The sequence below is a fragment of the Syngnathus floridae genome, chromosome 10 (assembly GCF_059516105.1).
Source record: "Syngnathus floridae isolate MCC-2025c chromosome 10, RoL_Sflo_1.0, whole genome shotgun sequence".
NCBI classification, from domain to species: Eukaryota; Metazoa; Chordata; class Actinopteri; order Syngnathiformes; family Syngnathidae; genus Syngnathus; species Syngnathus floridae.
In genome coordinates, this window is record NC_142422.1 from 7014503 (window position 1) to 7037479 (window position 22977).

General features: G+C 38.7%; 1 protein-coding gene across 5 annotated transcripts in view; it reads left to right on the forward strand.

Moving 5' to 3' along the window:
• The window catches only part of adgrb1a (adhesion G protein-coupled receptor B1a), a 73004-nt gene that overhangs the window by 38080 nt on the left and 11947 nt on the right, over positions 1 to 22977 (forward strand). For 4 of the 5 annotated variants that reach the window (XM_088387317.1, XM_088387320.1, XM_088387321.1 and 1 more), the window contains 11 exons: positions 3126 to 3201; positions 5308 to 5410; positions 5497 to 5540; positions 7877 to 8003; positions 14933 to 15036; positions 15660 to 15762; positions 15849 to 15999; positions 16080 to 16149; positions 16404 to 16470; positions 16962 to 17047; positions 21669 to 21767. In XM_088387317.1, coding sequence (XP_088243443.1) covers positions 3126 to 3201; positions 5308 to 5410; positions 5497 to 5540; positions 7877 to 8003; positions 14933 to 15036; positions 15660 to 15762; positions 15849 to 15999; positions 16080 to 16149; positions 16404 to 16470; positions 16962 to 17047; positions 21669 to 21767 — 1030 coding nt within the window. The remainder of the gene's footprint in view (positions 1 to 3125; positions 3202 to 5307; positions 5411 to 5496; positions 5541 to 7876; positions 8004 to 14932; positions 15037 to 15659; positions 15763 to 15848; positions 16000 to 16079; positions 16150 to 16403; positions 16471 to 16961; positions 17048 to 21668; positions 21768 to 22977) is intronic. The other variant, XM_088387319.1, reaches the window with a different exon arrangement.

Genomic DNA, 22977 nt, shown 5'->3' on the forward strand with positions numbered 1-22977 from the left:
TGACAGAGACAGCTCAGGGACGTTTGTAACGAGCAGTTGTAGCTCGAAGCAGTGAGTTCATGAACACACATCTGTGTCTGTAAAATTTATGGCAATGACCTCTTTGTATTTAAATGCCTCTAGTCCAGTGCTTCTCAAAATTTCTATCACTATACTACCTCAGTCTTTAATGAAGGTCAAAATTGAAATAAAGGCAAGTCAAATAGATTGTATCTATAAACTGAGCTAAAAAAAAAAAAAAAAACAGAAATTGTCAATGTACTCAGAGGACGGACCGGAAGCCTACTTCTCAAAGATTAATGAAAATAAATTGAAGCTCACATACCCTTATACCTGGCAGTGAGGAAAGAAATCCAGTGTTTACTGTTGCATGTGCACCGTCACGGTTTCCATGAAGTAGCAACTTGCTTGTAATAATAGAAATACTGTATTAAAATGAAATGTCGTATTTTCCGGACTATAAGCCGCTACTATTTGCACAAATTTTAAACCCTGTGGTTTATAGTCCAGTGAGACTTATCTATGGATTTTTCATGACTTCATGACTCAGTATGACATATGGAGATGACGTTACAAATTTAAATTCGCTAGTATTTTCAGACAGACCACAACTGGTTAACTGCGAATGGGATTATGTTTGGGAGCATCTGGGGACAATGGCCAGACTGAGTGAGATGCTAAAAATGTTAGGACATCGGCCAGCTTGTCAGAACAAAGTTTTAGCACTTGTCCTACAACGTTGTCTGGGTGCTCTGCTTCCTGGAGTTGACCCTGTTTAAAATCATCTGTGTGGTCACACAGATTGATGGTTATAGCTGGCGGGGATGAAAGTGGAGAGAGGAATTCATCCACATAGGTCCATTTTGCTGCTGACAGTGGCATCTGTGCCATGGAGGTAACTGCTTCAGCCTTCACTGATATTCTTGTGCTCACCCTGGGAGGCAGCTGTCTTGAAAATATCCCAGCCTATATGCCTGAAACTATCCAACAGAGGTGAGGTTGTGCCTTCTGGCTGGAGCCGGATGTTTTTAATCACAGACCTGTTAGGCTTTCAGTGGCTCGTGTGTTGGTATTAACAAATAAGGTGGTCTGAATGACCTTGGTGGTGTGGGACATGTTTGTCTTTGTGATTTTTCGTACAAAGCAGTTGCCTTGTATTCTCTCTCCTGATTTTTAGTCCACATAAAGTTTGAACTTGTAAGAGCTTTCTTTCCCCACCAACTGGTCTTGATAAACCAGAATATGACATACCCGAAAAAAATTTAATAAATAAAAATAAGAAGTGAAGTGAGTGTAAAAGCCAAGATCAGGCAGGCTGAGTCACAGCTTGTCATGAAGTCCAATGTGGCCAGTTCCTAAATGAAGCTGATCTTCACTGACTGCTCCTACAGTGTGACTACTTTTCGCATTCTATTAGACAACCCCGATTTATGGAAATATTGTGCATTTTACAGCGCAACAAAGTCAAACTAAAAATTAAGCATGCAGAGAACTACTCAAACAAACCAACCTCATTTTGAAGAAATTATTTGAGTCACCGATTTATGTTACCTCCAGGCAAGTTTTTCTTTGGACACGGACAATCTGTCTTATATGCGTTTCAGATACGCCGGACTAAATTTAGATGAATAGGAAACATAATACATAATCTCCTTTACACACAAAATGTACGACTCACTCGGTTCACCCCGGATGCCCACGAAAGCTCAGCTGTTGCCTCGGAGCTACATTCTCCGCCTGCAGCTTGGCATACCATGAAGCTGCCATGTAGCGTCGTAGTGGAGAGGAGCTGGATGTTTTCAGATGGCTCAGCAGATGGGAGTTGTTTTTTACCCTTGAAACATCAGCGGGAAATAAGTGTTCTTCTTGCCTGAGGTCTCTGTACCTGTGCCACATTTGAGCCTTCCCTTCTGTCTGTCTGTCTGTCTGTCTGTCTGTCTGTCTGTCTGTCTGTCTGTCTGTCTGTCTGTCTGTCTGTCAGGGGTTGAAAGTTCACAAAATCCTCAGTTAAACAAGTATCTTGGTTTTGTGCTCATGGTTGTCCGTTCGACATGTGCTCGCTCACTGTTAGAAAATTCTGTTATATCTTGTATATTTAGATTAAAACTGAAAATATGGTAATCAAATGATCTTTTGTCCTATTTGTGCAAGTGACATATAGTTATGATGGGAAAAAAACACATAAATACTCTTCATTTGGACAAAAGGTCCAATCAACTTGTGCAGACGGTTGTTACTACTCATACTTACTGTACAATGGCTCTCTGCAAATATATCAGCTTTGTGTTCAGTTTTCCAAACCCAGATTTTCACCCTGAGTACTTTTGTGGCTAAACTGAGACAAGGTCATTATTTCAATGTAAATACTTTTTGTGATGTTTTTGGTGGGTGGTTGTAAAATAGGTGTTTTGGAACCAGAAAAACTGGAGAACGTTGATCTAATCATTACTCTCCTTTAGAAAAAGTCAAGTCACTACCCAATATGATAAACATAGGCCAGTGAGACGTTTCATAATTCATATCCAGGGATAGAGTGATTATGTTTATTATCTACCCGATGAAACATGGATGAGCATAGCTCATTTGTAAAGTAACATCTTCTATCATTAGTCATGGACACAGTTCTCAACCTTTTGTCTTTGTAAACACCAACACAGTGACTTTGAAATGAACATGATGCACTCAATTTAAGATGCTGATCATGACAAAGTTTTTATGACAATCAAAACACCTTCATCATGGACATTGCGATTTCCAGTGTTTTGCGCTGAAGGTATATAACAACTGTGGCGGCCTGCTATTATCAACTTTTCAGCCTGTGAATTTTTCAGCTTTATTTTGACTTTTGGAATCATTTTTGACTTTCGGAATATATTTAAAGTGATCTTGATAACATACCTGATACGAATGTGTCCAAGGGATTATATCAAAAGCAAGTAGGCAACATTTATAGTTGACTACTGTAGGCCACCTCCATCCTAGAGCTGGAGGAGATTGAAGCGGCATGGATGACCTCCATTTTCCTTAAACAAAGGCCACAGGGTCAAACAATGACTGTAATATTGAGATTCTAAATTGTGACCCTGACTGATTTTTTTTTCTTTCCTTTTCTCTCTGTTTCTCAGATTCAGATGACTCCTCGACTTTTGTAACAGGTATCATTCTGTACAGAAACTTGGGAAGCGTTCTGAATTTGCAGAGGTAAGACCACTGAATTTTCGAAAGTCTACGTCAAAGTTGTGTCAAACTCATTGTTTTAAAATAGATTACATTGTAGTTTTCCCACTATGTTTGGGCGGTATTCAAATATGACACCGTTTTACAGTTATACCATCACTCATTTCTTCGCTCGTCTGTCTAGTATAGGCTGTACTCGTAGCCCAAATCCACGATCGAGGTCCATCTACCTTTTAACCAAGTTTGAAAGGTTTACTAATTACACTTTTGCTGAAAAACACATCATAGTCCCCAAAAATGAAACATAAAATTTGATCAAAGTAATAAATAGTCAATGACGTTCACTTTTGCAGTGCTTTATCTCCACCAGTGATTCTCAAAAGGGGGCACACATACCCCACATCAGCTGAGATTTTACAATATTGTGCAACAATGCAATAGTCAGTTGACAGTCATTTATGTTGTCAGTCTTCTTTTTTTAATGATTAAATAGATATTTTGAGACAATATATTTCATATATGTGCAGCAGTTCCATTCATGTCTGATTTGTTAAAAAAAAAAAGCGCACACGGTTACAATTCCATCTTTATCTGCCAATGGTTTAAGTCACTGTGTTTGCATACGTCATGTTGAAGTACTTTGTAGTTGTAGAACGTATTGTGATCTTGTAGAAGCATACAGAATTGTAAAAATTAAACCTTGAATCTCATCAGTCCTCCCATGTTTGTTTGCAGTCTTTGAACTGCTTTCATCTCGCTCAGCTCCTCTTCACACTGCCATTTCATTTCATTCTTATCTTCTTTCATTTTTTGCATTTGATTTGCCCCTCCAGCTAAATGAGATGAGTTTGAGGCAAGAGACTAGATGACATGAAAGATTAAAGTGACTGATTGTGTTTTGGACTGGTGAAAGGGTGATTGTGCTTTAAGCATACACTGATGATGTGAGGAATCAAAAAGGGGAGCAAGATTTCAACGTGTTTGGCCGTTCGGAATCGTTCGGCATACAACCCCCATTAGTAATTCATTTCCTTGTGATTGTCTCTTTCCTCATGATTGATCGATCCTATGAAAAATAGGAATCACAAATGGGGAGGAGGCTTGACAATAAAATGGCATAAAATGCTATGAAACTATTGGGAAACAATCTGCCACGTTTCACGTTAGGAACAAAAAAAAAAAAAATCAAGAAATTGGATTGCTTTACTTGGAACATAAACTCATATACAAGCATACTAAGAGCTGTATTAAATTGTCTTATACAATAAACAATAATTGTGTTTGTTTGTTGTGGTTAGCAGCACAGTATTATATGGAGTACAGTGGTTCGTATTTTGGTTAGCTAATTTAGCGACATGAGGGGGCAAACTCTAAAAGCTCAATATTATTGAGGTCAGTTCCACACAAACGACAACCGTGAGAAACGTAATGGAGCATACAGTGTTTTGCCTGCAGTGTTTTTTTTTTTTTTTTTTTTAATTTGGCTTGGTGCACAAATGGTTGGCGCCCTCAAATTCTGCTAAGCATCAATGAACATGCAAAACTATAATGTTGCAGAGTAGTTTGTTTTTCTGACCTCATGGTTTCCTCAGGACACCTTTGAATTCTTAATTTAAATTTTCAACAGACATTCAAAGTCCAAGAGATCATTTTTTGTCTGACTGGAATTATCTTCATTTATATACAATCATTATTGAATAATTATTAAATGTACAGCCGACTCCATCCTCTGCAAGGCGAGCTCTTGCAGTTTGCATGCCAATGTTGTGCACGGACCCCTAGCGTGTCTATTTCTGTTTCTACAATGTCAAGTCAGCATGTGCTTCGTCCATCCTGATTTTAATGCAAGGGATGCCGTCACAATTGCCTGGTAAAATTCTTCGTTTCCTCTCACAATGACCAATGTCCCAAGTGTAACTGTAAAGCCTAGTAAAATACCAAATGAAAGAAAACTATAAAAAACAACAACCTCTGGCTCGTACTTGCGACCACACTAAATGGCAGACTTGCACTGGAAACAAAAATAAGGCCCACTGTGCCATCAGTGCAACAAATCTAGAGTATTTTGTAAATTGATGTGATTGCCACAGTGACATTCCTTTTTCTTTTCTTCCTCTTTTCTCCCTGTAGAAATGGCACAGTACTCAACTCCAAGATTGTATCAGTCACCATAAAACCCACTCCTGCTTCCCTTTCTGCTCCAGTTACAGTTGAATTCTCTCACTTGTTCAATGTGAGTGACAAATCAGTGTTTCAGAGCAAGCCAACACAGCAGTCAATGCCTTCTTATATCAATTTCACAACTGTTCCATTTAACAGGGCACCATCAACCAGACATGTATATCCTGGGATGAGAATGAGAGGTAAGATAAGTTTTAATATTTATTCAAAGTAGCTTTTAGCCTATATACTTTATTGTGCTTGTACAGTCAGTATAATCTGAATATGTTTGTTTTGCATTCGCTCATAAAGACTCCATTGTATTCTGGAGAGGCAGCACTTCATCACCAAGTCTTCTAGTTTCACTTTGTCAAGTAATGTTGCGGATCCATCTGAACACATTGCCAAATTAAAATACCTCTGCCTGCAAGTCAACTCTTTAGCCAAACAGTCAGTTAAAGAAGGAGGACCTGAATCTTTTACGTCTCTTTTAAGAGATCACCAAAGATCTGTCAGAATGATTTAAATCGGACAGCCAAAATATTAACCCAGCTTTAGTTAAAATGATTTCAATCATTCTGAGGTAGAATTGCAGGGCTCTAGACTACCTTGTTTTCTCTTGGAGCATAGTGGCCCCTAACTCGAAATTTTAAGACTTTTAATTAGAGCTACCAAGTAAATATTCACATTTCCACAGACGTTTCTTTTACTACCGACTAAGACATTAATGGTTAGTGCAGACTTTGGGCTCAATATTTATATCTTGCGGAAAAACGGTTGTATCCTGAATTTTGTACCAATGCAAGCCTTGATGCTCTTCTTTGGGAATTTGGTACATCTTTCTGCCCCATGCTGGGAGATGCGTTGTGCCAAGAGTGTTTCCTCTGACACGCCTGGCGCACCTGCTAATTTGGTGGCTGAAATTAGACTAAACCTAATGCCTCCCAGAACCGCATTTATATAGATGCAGGTAGTTTAAAGTGATTTGGATGAATTTGATGGTGGTGCAAACAGGCTGGCTCTGAGCTCTGCAGACTGTATAATGGATGTTATCATATTTCATCCATAAACATCACAATAAGGTGTATCAAACCACCTGAATCATAGAAGAAATACCTCAGTGAGGTAAATATAACTAAAAATAACTTATCCTAACAGAAGTTCCTTTTTTTGTCATGACCGTTTCGTCCTAGAACATTAGGTTCATTGGGAAGAGATTGAACAGAAGTCCTCAGTTACTCAATTGCTTACTACAATAATTAAGTTGCTAGATGTTTTTATCTGGATTAGATAAATTCCCAACATATTAGCATCACAAATGTTAACAATTTGTCCATCTGGACCCGCTATTAGCACAGCAAATTACAAGGAGGAGGTTTTTGCCGAGACAAGCATCTGGTAGGCCTACAGTATTTCCCTTGTTAAATTTAATTTGCTGGAAGATGTGCAAAAGTGTGAAACTAACATGAAAATGAAATACAGTGTGATTTTACAGTTTCTGATCCTGCATAGCAAAGCAAATTGACTTCAAGGAACAGAGGTTTTTGCCCAATACAAGCTTTGGGATTTATGAATTATGTCACTCATTTAGCATCTCACCAAAATGTAATGGTAAAATGTAGTGGTAAGATCTTTACAGACCAATCACCCAAGATTCATATGAAATCTATTCTTCTGTGCACATTGATTTGGACAAAATTATACCGTACATCAGGGGTGTCAAACTCGTTTTTTTTTGCGGGCCACATTGTACTCGTAGCTTCTTTCGGAGGGCCATTATGACTGTCAACCCAAATAAATGTATGAGCACCTCATATTATATACTGTAAAAGCTACAAAACAAACTGACAAATAACTCGTTTTCAAATCAGACGAGTAAAAACTGGTCAAATATTCAACAAAAAAAGATATTATTAAAAGTGAAGACAATTTGCAATTCTAGTAATGATACGAGTTTGATGCACAATTTGTCTTCTCGGGCCACATAAAATGATGTGGCGGACCATATCTGCCCCCCGGGCCTTGAGTTTGACACCTGTGCCGTACATGTAAATGACTTGTCCTCGGACAAGGTAAATAGAGATCCATTTAAACTACTTGAAGTGAAGATGTTGAAATGAAAGTGTGACCCTTGACTTAAAACAACAAAGGGAAAAGGAATATTTCCAAAACACAATAGCCTATATTTTCACATGATGTAGTGTTTGTACATTTGGATAATTCCATTATAGGGATTTGCAAACTATTATTTTTATTATTTGATAGAGGGCAATGTCTTTGATTGTTTGTTTGCATTTTGTTTTCGTTTTATGTTTCTCTTTTGGAAATAAACGTGTCCGCGCAGAAACCTGCAGCGCGCCGCCTCAGACCTTCCATATCACCGCATTCACGTTTCTTGCTGCGCCTTTGATTGCAAATAACGGAGATAAAGTGGATTAGGATGCGGGTGTATATCTGAGGGCTCCTGACTGCTTTCTTTGCCTTTTGCCATCTCTACTTTTACTGCATCGCCTCTTTTTGTGTGTGCGTATCGATGTAGCTCCTCTCTGCTGGGATCCTGGTCTGCAAGGGGCTGCAAAACCGTTCTCGTCGATTCACACAGAACCAAATGCCTGTGTGACAGACTGTCCACCTTCGCCATTTTAGCACGACTTCATCCCGAAATGGTAAGTGTGAACCTCCCTTGATTTCGTCCAAAGAACGAGTCGCGGAGACTGTCTTAGTGCGGTGTAATGTCCACGCACCAGCCTTTTTTTTTTTTTTTTTTAAACCCAGGGCGTCATTGTCATTACATTATCAACAGATCCTCCCCCTCTCCCCATCTTTGTCACTATCTCTCTGCCTCGCCAAACCAAAGCATGCTGCGTAAAAAGAAAGAATTAACCAGCTTGCTGACCATAAGTAGCTATTATTTACGTCATCAACATAAGAATGCGCTTGTGTTTGGGTCGGGGGAGGGGGGGAAGGGGGAGGGGGCGTAATGTAGGATTTGCAGTATTACATGTTGACCACTGGTTATATTAATAAATATTTTAATCTAATTTGCACCGTACATGTTTTGCTCCATATTTGGTCCATGTTCATGAATCTATACTATTCTGCATGATCCCCCGCGCAGAATCATATAAGATTATGTGCTAAGACAATTAATTTAATGTATAGCTAAATCTTGAAACAACACAGTTCCTTCACAATGTGGCTGCAGTCGGACACAGCCAAGCAGAATTGTGTCATCATGGGGAAACAGCGTCCCAGAAAGCACTATTTTTCTGTGGACAGTCTTCACATATTGCTATTAGTTATTATTAGAGTGTAACTGCTTTAAAAGCTTCCTGTTCGCTGGTTACCCTGGTAACAGCATGGGTTCCCAGAAAGAAGTAGGAATGCATGCTGCAATTTAGACCTCGGCCAATACAACTCAAGTAGAAGGCCAAATGAATAGAGCAGCAACATTTGACTATATGCGCTCATGTGTTAGAATGGCCATCATTTCAAATCATGACTATTGTCTAAATTTAAGCACGATGAATTAATAGTGTAAGGGCAATGTAGGACCCCCCCAGCCCCCCGTTGACAGTATATGAGCTTGAACCATACTCATACAATTGCAGGTTGTATTTTCTGCATGAATAAAGGTAATTAGTATGATTTTATTTTGCTTGAAAATACAATACAAAATGCATCAAGTGTAGTTGATGCTATATGATAGTGCCAAGTATCTATGGTGTAGACGAGTGATTCTTAAAATGCGTTCACATAAGGTTCTTTCTGGTGGCATAGTACATTATGATTAAATATTGTTGTAGGAATTTGTGTTGAGCAAATTGTTCCACAGTTTTGTTGTTGAGGAGGTCTTATAAGTAATAATTACGTGAATTACAATAAAAACACAACTTTCCAAAGGAAAAATATAGCTCAAAATATCTGGTAGTAAAACTTTTTTCTTGTCCAGGAATGTGCCAGTTTTATGTGCATATTCATTTCTTATACTTACTCCATTGATTGATTACATGTACAATTGATTGCATGCATGCTGTAACTGCAGTGCTGTTTACATCCATGCTCCAGTTCAAGGAGTGCCACGTACGTATGCTTACTTGCAGAAGATGCTGCATCTTTGATAGTTGCATTAACCTTGATTCGTTGTTCATACAGTGCTAAGTGTAGCGAACTAATACTCTCTTGAAGTGCCTGTGTTACACTTGACCAACCTTTATGTCAACTTTATTTCGGCTCATTATTGCCATTAGAGACGTTAATGTTTGTACCTGTGACTTCATGGCGATACCAAGCGTCTGAGCCGGCTAAATTTCTGAGCGAGCAAGTCCAAGACATGGATGTCCTTTACTTCTGCACCAGGCATCCATCCAGAGGTGTTTAATCTGGTTTGCACAATACAATCTTATTGAAGGCGATGCACTGAGGTGACTGGTCATTAATTTGAACAAAGGCACACTTTGGTTTGCCATGCGTATGCATGTGTGTGCGACTGTGCAAGCAGATTCTTTGTATGGGCATGCGGCAGATGAGTACTCAGCAATTTTGCTGCAGTCAAAACACGCTTTTGTGCTCAAAATTCCTCATTACATGCTTGTAATTGTGGTGCAAATCTAACAGCATGCTTCCTATAGCAAATGTCAAGTAAAGAAATGTGTACCAGCAAATACAATTGAACGGACTCGCAAGTACGTTTTGAATATTTGGAAATACGTTCCAACGTACTTGCAGGTGAAAGGAGAGTTGGGCAATGTATTAACATTAGGGGGGCTAATAATCCTGGAACACGATGTGATGTAAAAGAATTATTGCTTAATGTGAGATTTTTTTTCTTACTGGATAAATATGTTTGAATTAAGGTTTGACCTTTTTTTTCTTTAAAGGTTTTGTTCTTATATTTAGACAAAATTGAATTTATTAAAACCTGGGTGCCAATAATTATTGAGGGCAGTGTAAATATGTATTTTATCTCCATTTTCTTCACGGCTCTGTCTGAACTGCCACCAAGCAGTATAATTTGGTACAGTATTCTTGTTTTACCCGGTTTATTGTTCATTGTCAGAGGTATACTGGAATATTAGTACTTATTAATACCACTCTGTTGTACTGTTCTGTTTGGTTACTGGCCAGTGGAACATTTCAGTGTAGTATTGGTAGTGTGGAGCTAGCCTCTATGCAATTTCTTCCTTCTGATGTAGAAAATCGAATGAAAGAACAAATTAACCCTGGATTAAATTGGTATTGTGATTTTTTTTTTTTTTTTATCTGCACTTTTTAATGCAGTCATTCCTTTACTGTTGATTGCCTTCAACTTTGTAAACTCGCTGCTCTGGTCAAATATGATGGGTAGGCAAACTCCCCCTTTTCCCTCTGCTGTTGATGGCCTCTGTGCAATCTATTTTTTTTTTTTTTATATATATACATGGGCCCCATGCCAATGATCTGCTGTGAATTTCTTACTAGTTTCTAAATGGCCCAGCCAGTCTGTCTGTAACTAGCCTCCTACGGCCCCAGAATAATAAACACCTTCACTCCTTTTTTCACTTGTACTTTCGATCTTCTTTTGTACCCCTCAGTCATTTTCTCCTCTGATGCCGCATTACATTTCCACTTCCCTTCTTTACAGCATACATAACCTATTACTCTCTTGCTGTTATTTCTCATGCCTTTTTGCTCAGCCCAAATTTGCTGCAGGCATTTTAGATTAAAAAAGGAGAGTGAAAGAAAACATGCACAGCATTTTAAGGGAAGAGCTTTGGAGTCTTGGCTTAGTACAACGAGAAGCGTGTGTGCGTGCGTGCGTGCGTGCGTGCGTGCGTGCGTGCGTGCGTGCGTGCGTGCGTGCATGCGTGCGTGTGTGTGGGCGTGTGTGTGGGCGTGTTCAGTGGTTGATGTATTGATTTGGAATATGTTTTTTGAGGGGGGTTAATACCAATAGTTGTGAAAAAAACTATAACCGATCACAGATTTAATCAGAAGATGGAGCAACACATCTGTTTAAATAACTTGAATGTTTAATCTGTGCTAAATTTAGGTTCCACAGCTATTTGCTTAAAATGTAGTGCATATTTTCTTCCGAAGTCACTGGCTCAGTCCAGGGGCATAGGTCGTCATTTGAGGCCTAAGGCAAACAATTTGTGACCTCAAGCTGAAGCTAACTTGGGTTCTGCAGTAGTACAACAATCCAAAACGCAACAGAAAACTCAACTTTTCCATCAATGAATGAATGAATGAAAGAAGGAAGGAATGAACGAATGAATGAATACAGTTTTAGAGTGGCGGCACGGTGATGAACTGTACGTCCGCCTCACAGTGCAGAGGTGATGGGTTTGAGTTCGGCTCTGGCCTTCCTGTTCCATGTTCTCCCCATGCCTGTGTGGGTGTCTTCCAGGTACTCCCATTGCCTCCTATGTTCCAAAAACATACATGCTGGGCAGATTGACCATTGCCCGTTGGTGTGATTGTGAGTGCGAATGGTTGTTCATCTTTGTGTGTCCTGCGATGGGCTGGCAACTATTCAGGGGGTCTCCCGCCTACTGCCCGAAGTCAACTAAGATAGGCTCCAGCATGCCCGCAACACCCGTGGGTACAAGCGGTAGAGAAAATGGATGGATGGTTTTAGAGTAGCCTTGTCAAATTCTGGACTTGTATTTGATTAAAATGCTGTGACATGACCTTAGAATTCTATTCATAGTTGAAAAATTCTCCAGTGCTGCTGAATTAAAGCAATACTGCAAGGCAGAATAGACTAAAATATTTCATCAGGGATTTGAAAGACTCATTGTCAGTGATATAAAGTGCTGAGGGTGGCCCAAGGAGTTATTAGGGCCTGATCAGCAGACGTTATTATGAAGCCGGCTGGCTTGTCTACATCCGGGTCTCGTAAGTTTTTTGAGGGAAACCCTAAATAAACGATGCAAAAAAGTATTTTGTAAGAAGAGTGCTTTCATGGCACTAAAAATCGATTAGGAAGCAAAAATAGCGAGGCAAGCTGTCAATTGTGGAGAGAGAAAAAATAGTGGTGAAATGTTTGGATGTTGTTGAGTTGTATGTGTGACAGACATAGTTAGCTAGTCTCCGGGTGGGATGTCCAAAAGTCACCCTAACCAGATTCCTGAGCCATCTAATCTCGTTCCTCTCAATGCGGAGGAGCAGAAAAATATCTTTCTCAAGAGAGCTCCTCAAAAGCAGAGCCTGGACACCCTGCAGAGGAAACTTTCATTCCTTCAATATTCTTTCTGATCATACCCTTCCAGGTTTCACTGTCATTGTCCATGTGACCACCAAAGTCCCCCAGCAGAAGTAGGAGCACACTACATCATGCCCTCCAGGGATTCTAAAATAGATGTATACTCTGAGCTCCTGGTTGGACCATAGGCACGAACAACGGTCAGAACCCGTCCCCTCACCCGAGGTATAGAAAGGCTACCCTCTCGTCCACCATGGTGTACTTAAATCTACAGGCACCAACCCGAAGGGGCTCTTGGTGACCCATGTCCAGGCGAGGGAAAACACTGCTCAGAATTAGTCACATCATAGGGATCAGAGCCATGCTGTGTGGTCCCTCATCTCGGATTCTCTTTCACTCTGTAGTTGCCTCCGATTAGAGGTGACAAGCAGGTCTCCTGAAAGCACCCCACTTTGATTCCTGTCCGTTGGGGTTAATGGACTTATGTCCTTGCCATGGATCATCAATAATGAACACAATGTTCAAATAAAACGGTATCCTCACGTGCATTTGGAATATTTGTTGATAATGAAATGGCTGGATGGATGGACAGTACTTAAATGCAGTATCACAATTATGGAGAATACAGTTCATTGATACTTGAGTTGAATAGGGAGGAATCGCAACCCCGCTTTACTGCCAAGTGAAAATCCTGTGGAGTGCAAGGCTAAACAAGGCGCCTCTCTTCTGGTGATGTGCTCCAAAAGCAAACAACACTGGAGCACTCCATATGAAAAGGGCAAATAGAAAATAAATAACTCATGTAGTTCTATATTGCTGCACTTCTAAAATAACACGGGTGGGGGCCTGGTATTGAGTGAAGACCAATAAATATTATATTTTTCATTTAAAGATGTGAAGTATCAAGACTACCCACAACTGCAACTGCTCTGCAGCAGAAGTTAAGCAGCAGCACATTCTTATTCAAAGACGTTTGCCAGACATTCACAAACATTTTTGAGTGCAGCCATCAAAGTTTCAAAATTTCTATGCGACAAGAAAAAACTGTTAATATTTGCATGATAGACATTTTTATTAGGGCTGTCCACTATTCGTGAATGTTGCAGCTTTGGGACCAAAGTAAGGTTCATTGTGTATTCATATAATCTGTGTAGTGACAAAAAATAACTGATTTTCATGCAATGCAAGACCTCTATCAAGAAAGCAAGTGAAAACTCTCTCAACAGACATGTTTCCATTTCACTGCACTCATAATGTTTTTCTCCCCCATTTACTTTTAGAGAAGGAAGTGACTGCAGTGCAGATTAATCAGAGGGATTTAATTAACTTGGCCCCAACACACACATCAAACTAGCAGACAAGACAGGCAATAAACTCAGCCAATTATCTCTTGCAAAAGCTAAGGGTTGATGTCCTGGAATAGGCTGGATAGGGTTTAGGGTTAAAAAATCTGACTTGCAACATGTTTACTCATAGTCTCCTCACACCTGACCAAGGAAATTTCTGTCACAGTGGACCAATGAAACCGTTTGAGTCCGTCCTAATATTCAATATTAATTAACCATTTCCAGTTGGAGTGTTCACGCGAGCTGTGAGAGGCAAATGAGGGAATGTGTGCGTATAGCGGTCCGTGGCTGTGTAGAGCGACTATAGATATATGGTATATAGTCGAGCAAAAATAAGCATCTTTAGTTTAATGAGCATGGGAATTAAGTGCTATGGTCATCTCTGCAATGCGACACCTGTCACTGTTGTTTGTCTGACTAACAATCCACACCATCGCTGGAAACGAAAGACATGACCCATGTCACCTCAACACGTAACACACGGGTTTCCAAAGGCTGCATGGCTACGGTCTTATGTGCACTACTGCCTGATGCAAACAAATTACAGGACAAATACACAGCTGTAATCTGGGCTCTACACACAGTGTCACATGCTATGTCTTCATTTGAAACAATTTGGCATTTCTTTAATATTTCCACAAAACTCTTTGCCACTAATGCTGTGGACAATTGAGATGCTACTTTGCAAACTTCAAACCTGTACTTTTGAGGATGCAGTAGGAAACTATTAAAAACCCTTGCAGGCAAAGGGAGAGTAGGTATTCACCCTGCTGTCTATGGAGACCAACCATGCTGCACATAGTACACACACACAATTGTCGCTCTACAATTATAATTGCCTGATATAATAGTTCCAGCTACAAATTCACAATGTATTGCTGTAATGCAACTAGCATATGTTTTTTTTGTTTTTGTTTTTTGTTCTTTTTTTAAAACATTTCATCCTTGTGTTACCACTACTTTTTGGGCACACGGTCTTTGCGGTCTATGAGCTCCAGTTTGAGATTAGTTCCTTTACTTTAAATAATAACACTAGTTTTCTGTGTTCTCTTTCTTTTTTCAGAACATGGATAAGACACAGCTCCCATCTGTGACGCTAATTGTGGGTTGTGGAGTGTCTTCTCTAACATTGTTGCTACTCATCATCATCTACGTGTCAGTCTGGAGGTGAGAAAATATGTTGCATTGATATCAATAAAGGGGAGCTTAACCTAACATGCCAAAACTTTGTTAGATTTTAAATCACATCTCAAAGCAATGTGTGACCAGTATGAGGAGGAAATGCCAGACTTGTACTTGTCACTGGGTCTTCAATGTGCTTCTGCGGCTTGTGATTGTTTACTGAATAAATTGTTAACTGCCAATATGTTGTTTCTTCAAACTTCAGTCATCCAATCTGTAACGCCAAACAAAATCATAACAGCAAAGGAAGCAGTTTATCATTGTCAGAGATTTGACAGGGTTTTATTCTGGGTACTCACACGAGTATTCATTTCTGCTGCTCATTGGTCAAATGAAATGTGGCACCATTTAGAAAGCTAATACACATATTTTTCAACCGTATAAAATGTATTGCTGAAAAACCAAAAACTGAAATAACCAATCAACCAAACACAAATCGTCTTTTCTTTTTTTTTGTGGTGCACATATAAAACAAATTATACAACAGATTTGCAAAGGAAACTTTTACTACATACACAAAACAGTGACCTGGAAAACAATTTTGAATGAATATGTGAAGCAGGATTGTATTCGTTGTATTTTCAACGTTTCCTCTCATTTTCCTGCAGATATATTCGGTCTGAACGATCCGTCATACTTATCAACTTTTGCCTCTCAATCATTTCCTCCAACGCTCTAATTCTCATCGGACAGACCCAAACAAGAAATAAGGTAAGTCCCAATGTTTGTTTTGAACTTGAAATCAAGAAAGCCAGTATGATCACAGTTCCATATCCCTTTCTTTATTGCTCTTCTAGGTCCTATGCACCGTAATCGCTGCGTTTCTTCACTTTTTTTTCCTGTCATCATTCTGTTGGGTCCTGACGGAGGCATGGCAGTCATACATGGCAGTGACGGGTCGTCTACGGAATCGAATAATACGCAAGCGTTTTCTCTGTCTTGGCTGGGGTTAGTCTTATCATCCCTTGTTTCTATTGGAATCATTTTCGTAATCTGCTCCATTCTAATATCCCTTTTGTCTTTCCTAGGTCTCCCTGCCCTTGTTGTTGCAATCTCAGTGGGTTTTACCAAGGCAAAAGGCTATGGAACACCAAGCTAGTAAGAATGATTTTCTGTAGATGATCTATTGTGTACTGTATTATTTGACCTAAAATGTTGCTCTGGGAATATTGAGTATGGTTTCATGTTGTTATTGCGTTTTCAATATATATTTCAATTCACACAGTGTTTTTGTGTAACCCATTCTTTCACTAAATTTGTAAATGCTTCTCAACGTTCACACACAATTTCTACATTCTGCATTCTCGAGTTGTATATGATACTATGCATGTCTGCCTGCTCCTCTCTTGTAGCTGCTGGTTATCTCTGGAAGGAGGTCTTCTCTATGCATTTGTTGGACCAGCTGCCGCTGTTGTCTTGGTATTCTTTCTTCTCTCTCTGTGCTGCCTGCCTTTAACCAGTACTGTATCTTGGTCATTTGCAGTTATTTTGTCAATGGTTTGACTTGACTTGTTGACATGCAAAAAATAACTACTAAATAAATAAGAAAGGGATGTTGCGGTGAAAGCAACTTGTGGTGGGTCCACGCAGCAAACAGCTTAATTCAACTGCAAAACATTTAAATAGAACATCAATACACTATTTAACAAATGAACATTAATTTCATCTTTCATAGAGTTCTATTTTCAGTACTTGGAATGAGAGAATACATTCCTGTAGAATAGTTTTGAACAAATGATATTGTTTTGAAATCACAAACAGTTTATTAAGCTTCTGGAGTAAGTATAACCAAGTGTAGTGTTTGATTATTTAATGTATTCCACTGTCATCATCAGACATGAGTATTTCTGCATGCTGTCAAAAAGGAAAATGTCTTTAATGTATTAATTGTATGCCTCTTCTTTTGGCAGGTTAACATGGTTATTGGGATTCTCGTTTTTAACAAACTGGTGTCCAAAGACGGCATTACTGATATGAAACTAAAGGAGAGGGCGGGGTATGCCTTATACCACACTTTTACATTGTCACCTATAACCAGCCTGGTGGTGTAGCTCACAAAGGGAATTGCTGAGCCTGATTCATCAACATGTTCCTAAGAGCTACATTTGCCCTTCAAAAAGTTTCTGAAGTAGTGGCGATTTAGGAGTTATTATTGAACATCATCATTTCAATGATGATATGTATATGATATTTAAAATCCATGTAATATTATATAATTTAATATGATAAATGTTCGATTGTAAACCACTAAAATGTGTGTAAGTATACCGTGGAGTCAAATTGTACATTGGTGAATATCATATTCTTATTGAAAAGTGCAAATGTGTTCTCAAAAACAGTTGGTGAATGAAGCCCATTTTCTTTGGATCAAACATTTCAAATTGATTCCAAAATTATCCTGAATTGGTGCCATCGAAATCCAATTTAATTCAAGTAATAGATCATGAGACCACCAAAGTACTGTATTATGTATAAGAAAGCACAAAAGGTGAAGAGTTCCATCTGGTTATCGGTACTGCTATGAAGATGGTGATTCATGCCAATGCTTTAGAAGTAGCCAACTGTTCTGTGGGTTGTTCTGTGATAGTAGTGATTAATTCCATCTGTTTTCCTTCTCATCTCTTTCTAGTAAGGGTAAGCAGGGCTTCATAAAAACCTTCAAAGGAAATTCCAATGTATAACCATTTAGTGGGAAATAAGTAATTATATTTTGGACCACTAAATCAGAATAATGATCCCCAAAAAATACTGACACGTGTGGCAAGTAAGAACAACAGACAACAATAGTAGTTCTTGCTTTAAAATGTCAGGCTGCTAGTCTAAGGGCCCCAACATTTTTAGACATACATTTACGTTGTATCGGCCTGGCGAATCATATTAACATGCACATTATCCACATTCTCATAAATGACCCAACTATTTTGATACATGTATGCCTCCATACATTGGACATTAACATCACTGGTGTTGGGCCAAATCCTCATACGTCACAATTTAGTACATTTAATATTTTTTCCACAAATTTATATTATTGGTCATTCCACAGATGTGGGTGTTATTTTTACAAATTATTGACAATATATTATTGTAAGTGTTGAAAATGGCTTGCTTACTTTGAAAATGAAAGATGAACAGGTACTCCAGATAATTTTGATTTTGGAGGTACCACATACATATATGTCTTAATATGTTCATTAAATGTGCACACTGCAATCCAACAGAAATGATGAAAAATAAAAGGAAATGAATTGTATTAGTTGAATACCAAGTGGTGACTTATAATAGTTGGACATACTGTCACAAATATCCGACTTCTCTGAGATGGTAAAACATCATATTGCATTGACAACCAATCATTTCAGGAAACGTGCACCCTGCTCTCCTTTACATGGCAGTATATTATGTCCACATGAGCATTGTTGGTACATTCAAATACTTTACTCAGTGATCTCTTTTTTTAACTGGATCTGTCGTTGCTGTCTGAAATGTCATTTTTGAGTTTGCACAGAATCCCCCCTCTCTCTCACTCAGGGCTTCTTAATCAGGAACAGATCAGCCTATGACTGGGTATTGGTTGCCTATCCCATTCTCTTCTTAAAGGTTCTAGTCCTGCCTATTACCACTTCTGGTGAATAACAATGGAAACACCCCTACTTCACTTCATATTAGAATTTCTGTCTCTTATCGTGTAAATCGTCTTATCCCATGTTAGCTGTGTAGAACACAGAAACAGGAATTCTTCAATTTCTCGTTAGTCATATCTATAGTGCTTGTAGAGGCTTATAAATTGGCAATGTTACCTATAGTTTAGGGGCATATTCAGCTCTGAAATATAATAATTTGATAGATACATCCATTTAAAAATGTTGCTTATGATATATTGGGTAGTTTATAACTTTGAGAGTAGCTCGTTAAGGGAACTAGTTTTCTAATGCACAGCTCCAGATGAACTTCATGGATTCATGCATTCATTCATTCATCCCCAGCCACTGTTCTATACTTGGTTGATGCGTCTTTTGTGACTACCGCAGCCTCAAGTCTTTTTTGATATGATGCCACAAGCTTGGCCTGCCTCTCTTTGGCATTTATCCTTTTAGAGCATCTCACAAGTTCCATCAGATTGGATTGGAATCATCATTGCACAGCACGAATTCAAGTGTGGGCTCTTGGCCGCTGAGTCATTCACAGATCTCTCCTGAAGTCACTTCTTTGATATTTTGACTCAGTGCTTTGGTCTTACTTCAACACTATTCACTGCTGTTCTTAAGAATCATGCCCCTCTTAAGACAATAGATTCCTTGGCAAGGTAGACCCCAAGGAATTTGTGTATGGAGACCACTTCCACTGATGCTCCTCCAATGTTTGGAAAGACGAGGGGCCATCTGTTCCTCCTGAAATGCACCACCATCTCCATGGTCTTCTTCACATTGATGCAAATGTTGTCTTTGCATATAATAGAACTATTGCATATATTTGTGTTCAGTGGTGGTGGTTCTTTTTATCTAATATGTTGCAAAGAACTTTGAAAATGTTCCTTCAAAAGCCCCTGGGGGATCCCAGTTGCACATGCATGCACTACAGCACAAACAGACAAATGTGCCAAAAGCAGACTGTGACTGAGACACCTGTGCTAAACTTAACTGTTAAAGCCGTGTGATCTCCCTGTGCTTTGTGCTGCTTTCATTTGACTGCACGTCTGTGCAGAGTTCACACTTGACTGAAGTGAACCAAATCAAATTAGAGTTTGTTTGCACAGGGCTCAAAGTGGTTTTGGCCCGCATGTTTGGATTGAGGTAATAGGAAAGAATGCAAACTGATCAGTCTCAGCTGTTTGTTTGTATGCCCCGAGGGGGTTGCATTTGGTGTGTTATACATTTGTTATTTATTTGTGCAGAATGGAAATATATTTTCAAGTTGATTCACTGTTCATGATGTCACTTAAGATTAAAATTGAAAACATGGTTAATTAAGTTGGTTTATTCAGCATCCAATTAAGTACACAGAAACATTTCAATTAGGCAGATTCTCCCTTGGAGACAGGCTTCATCGGTATCCGTACCACAGAAGCAAACTAATTTGACCTCACGAAATTAGACAACACTAAAACCATTACACTCGTGTAATGGTTGAATGTTATGCTGTTGCAGGTTTTATCCCTTCATTTTGACTCAAACACATTGACTGTAGTGTCATTTGTTATAAATCTTTTAACTTAATTTTCCAAAACGGTTTCCTTTGTAGTATCTTTGATCCATCTCCCCACCCACCTTTTACCTTTTGACTTTCATATCCACATAAATGGTGTGTTTGTGTTTTAATACATTAGTTTTTATTGATTTTTAATTTTGGTGCCTGTAGCATACATTAAGGTATATTCGTAAATTCATGATAATGCATTTCTAAACTGATTTCACGAAGGCACATTGATTTGCAGGTATGTAATTTGTTGAGTTCATGCATTGTGTTGGTTTTGTTCTTTGAACAAGGTGATGATCATGCACGGCTCATTTTGTGCACCAGTAAAAAACATTTATGTCTTAAATTTTAATGTGTTTTTTTAATTTTTTGCTAAAGAGGGGTTCTGTGAATGCGCATATGAAACTGGTGGGGTTCGATAACGTCAACAAGGTTAAGAACCGCTGATCTAGAGCCTTTAGGAATTGGGCCTTACTACTCAAGAGATTTTTTTTTCCTTTCTGACTTACATGCCTGAGATAAGACAGTTTACCGCGGCGTCAGTTTCCTCATTGGAAGTGATGTCTGTGGACCCGAGGAGGTTTTGAAATATTCTCCTCACCGACCTATAATATTCAGAGTTGAGGTCACAACAGATCAATCTCCATTATACACAGTGTTTAGTGTGCACAGCTTCCACCGCCTCCTGAGCTGTCAAATGGAGAATCAGAATTTCCTCAGATCCATGTGGAAGCCTTTCCCCACGTTCTAGCCTGCCTCAACAACTGCCAAAGCTGTATTTCACTTGGCCTCTGGCCTCTGTTTCCCATAAGCGAATTTTCAGTATGTTAACCACACAGTGGCATCAGAGTAGCTTGCCCAGAGACAAATTCCGAATTTGGCTGTTCATGAAAGATTTAGTTGGTGGTGTAAATTCACACTTGATAGCTTGCTCCAGAGAGTCAACTATTGGTATACAAGGAATTGAAATGCTATAGCCTCAGTAGATGCACATTAAATGTGTTGTTGATTTTTGTAAGAGATAATCACCAGACGTACGTAAAATTGAATGTGATATGGCTTTCATGTAATACAAGCAAATGAATGACTAGCTGGTATAATATTGAGCACTCAGTGCAGAGTCCCAAACATCGCAGGCTATCATGTTTTTTTTTTCTTTCTTTCAAGAAAATCAAATATGTGATGACAGTCTTATCCATGCTGTGATCTTCTTCCAAGTCATATTAGATAAAAGCTTGAGACACAAACACTCTGAGCTGACTCAAAACCCTGAGAGAGAGATTGTGCGAGACTACTGTGACTCACTGTTGGCGTGACTGTTTTGTTTTTGTGTGCTTGTATGTACATATGTATGAATCTGTGTATAGGTGCATTTGTATCTGTTTGTGTTGTTGTTACAGCGTGTTAATTTGACTTTGCAGTCAGATGACAGTGCCACTGTACAATATGACGCTCAAATGTGCCAAGTGTGGAGTTATCTCGTCGGCTGATGTATCCACCACAGCTACCAGTAACGCCATGTTAGTCCCGCTAATTATTTTCCTTAACTCTTCTTGCTTCTATCTTCTCAACTGTACACCTCTCTTGTTCTCCCTCACTCGATTGGTTCTGTTTTCATTATCAGACTCATTTTTACTCAAACCTAGCTTTTATATGCATCCAATTCAGGATATATATTTGCCCCTCCAACAGTATTGGAACAGGGAAACAAATTATTTCCTTTTTGTTGTTGACAGTTTGTAACATCTGGTTTGACATAAAAAGCTAAACATGAGACAAGAGAGTCACGTTGAGTTTTTATAAACAGGAATTTTGTAACTTTGAATCTGACATGCAACTTTGATGTTATTGGTAACAAAATGCATTGTTTGTTTGTGTGAACCAAAAGAATAGAATAGATATATTACACAGACTTTGGAAACCTGCCAGTCACATGTTTAACGACTATTGCTCACCTAAAAGATGTATGAGTTCAAACAAAATACGTGATATTGTAGGTTGTCTAATCAGATATATAATACCTAGAAGAAAGATCTGAAATGATGAGCACTTGTCTCATATTTATCTTTGAATGTCAAACCTAAATGTTTCAGTTAGTGATATTCATTACAATTATAAATAACAAAATTATTGGCTTAATTTATACAGTATTTTAATTACATGTTTAAGAGGAGTGAAGTTTGGGATTTATTTATTTTTTTATGTGAGTAGTTTTCTTTGTGGTGACTGAAAAGCACATTCCTAATCTGTAAGGGACAGATTGTGTGTGCATCCCGCTGTGAGTGTGTGCATGTGTGGTCGTTGATGGGTATTGTTGTAACTGCATGATCTGAGATCGCGGTGTTGGAAAGTCAAACATAAGTCCCAGTGTGCCATACCGATCCCTAATCTGCAATATATGCAAATAATTGGCTCATCAGATCTTTTTAAATTGTCACCTCTTGTTTTATTTTAGTTTTTTTTTTTTTTTTTTTTACAAAAGCAAAATAAATGTTGTGAATAGTATATTTTAGAGTTATAGCACAACAATGTCTTTAAATGCAAACTAACCCAATAGCACCAATAGGAAAAATTGAAAATTTGCTGTTGGAATCATTAGGTTTAGCATCCTAGTTTACTTTTTAATCTATCTTCTATGTTCATGACTCTGACTGTAATTGATACATACATTGTCAACAGAATATGTATTACTTCCAAAGGGTTTTAAAAGTTCAAAAACACTAGCCAGAA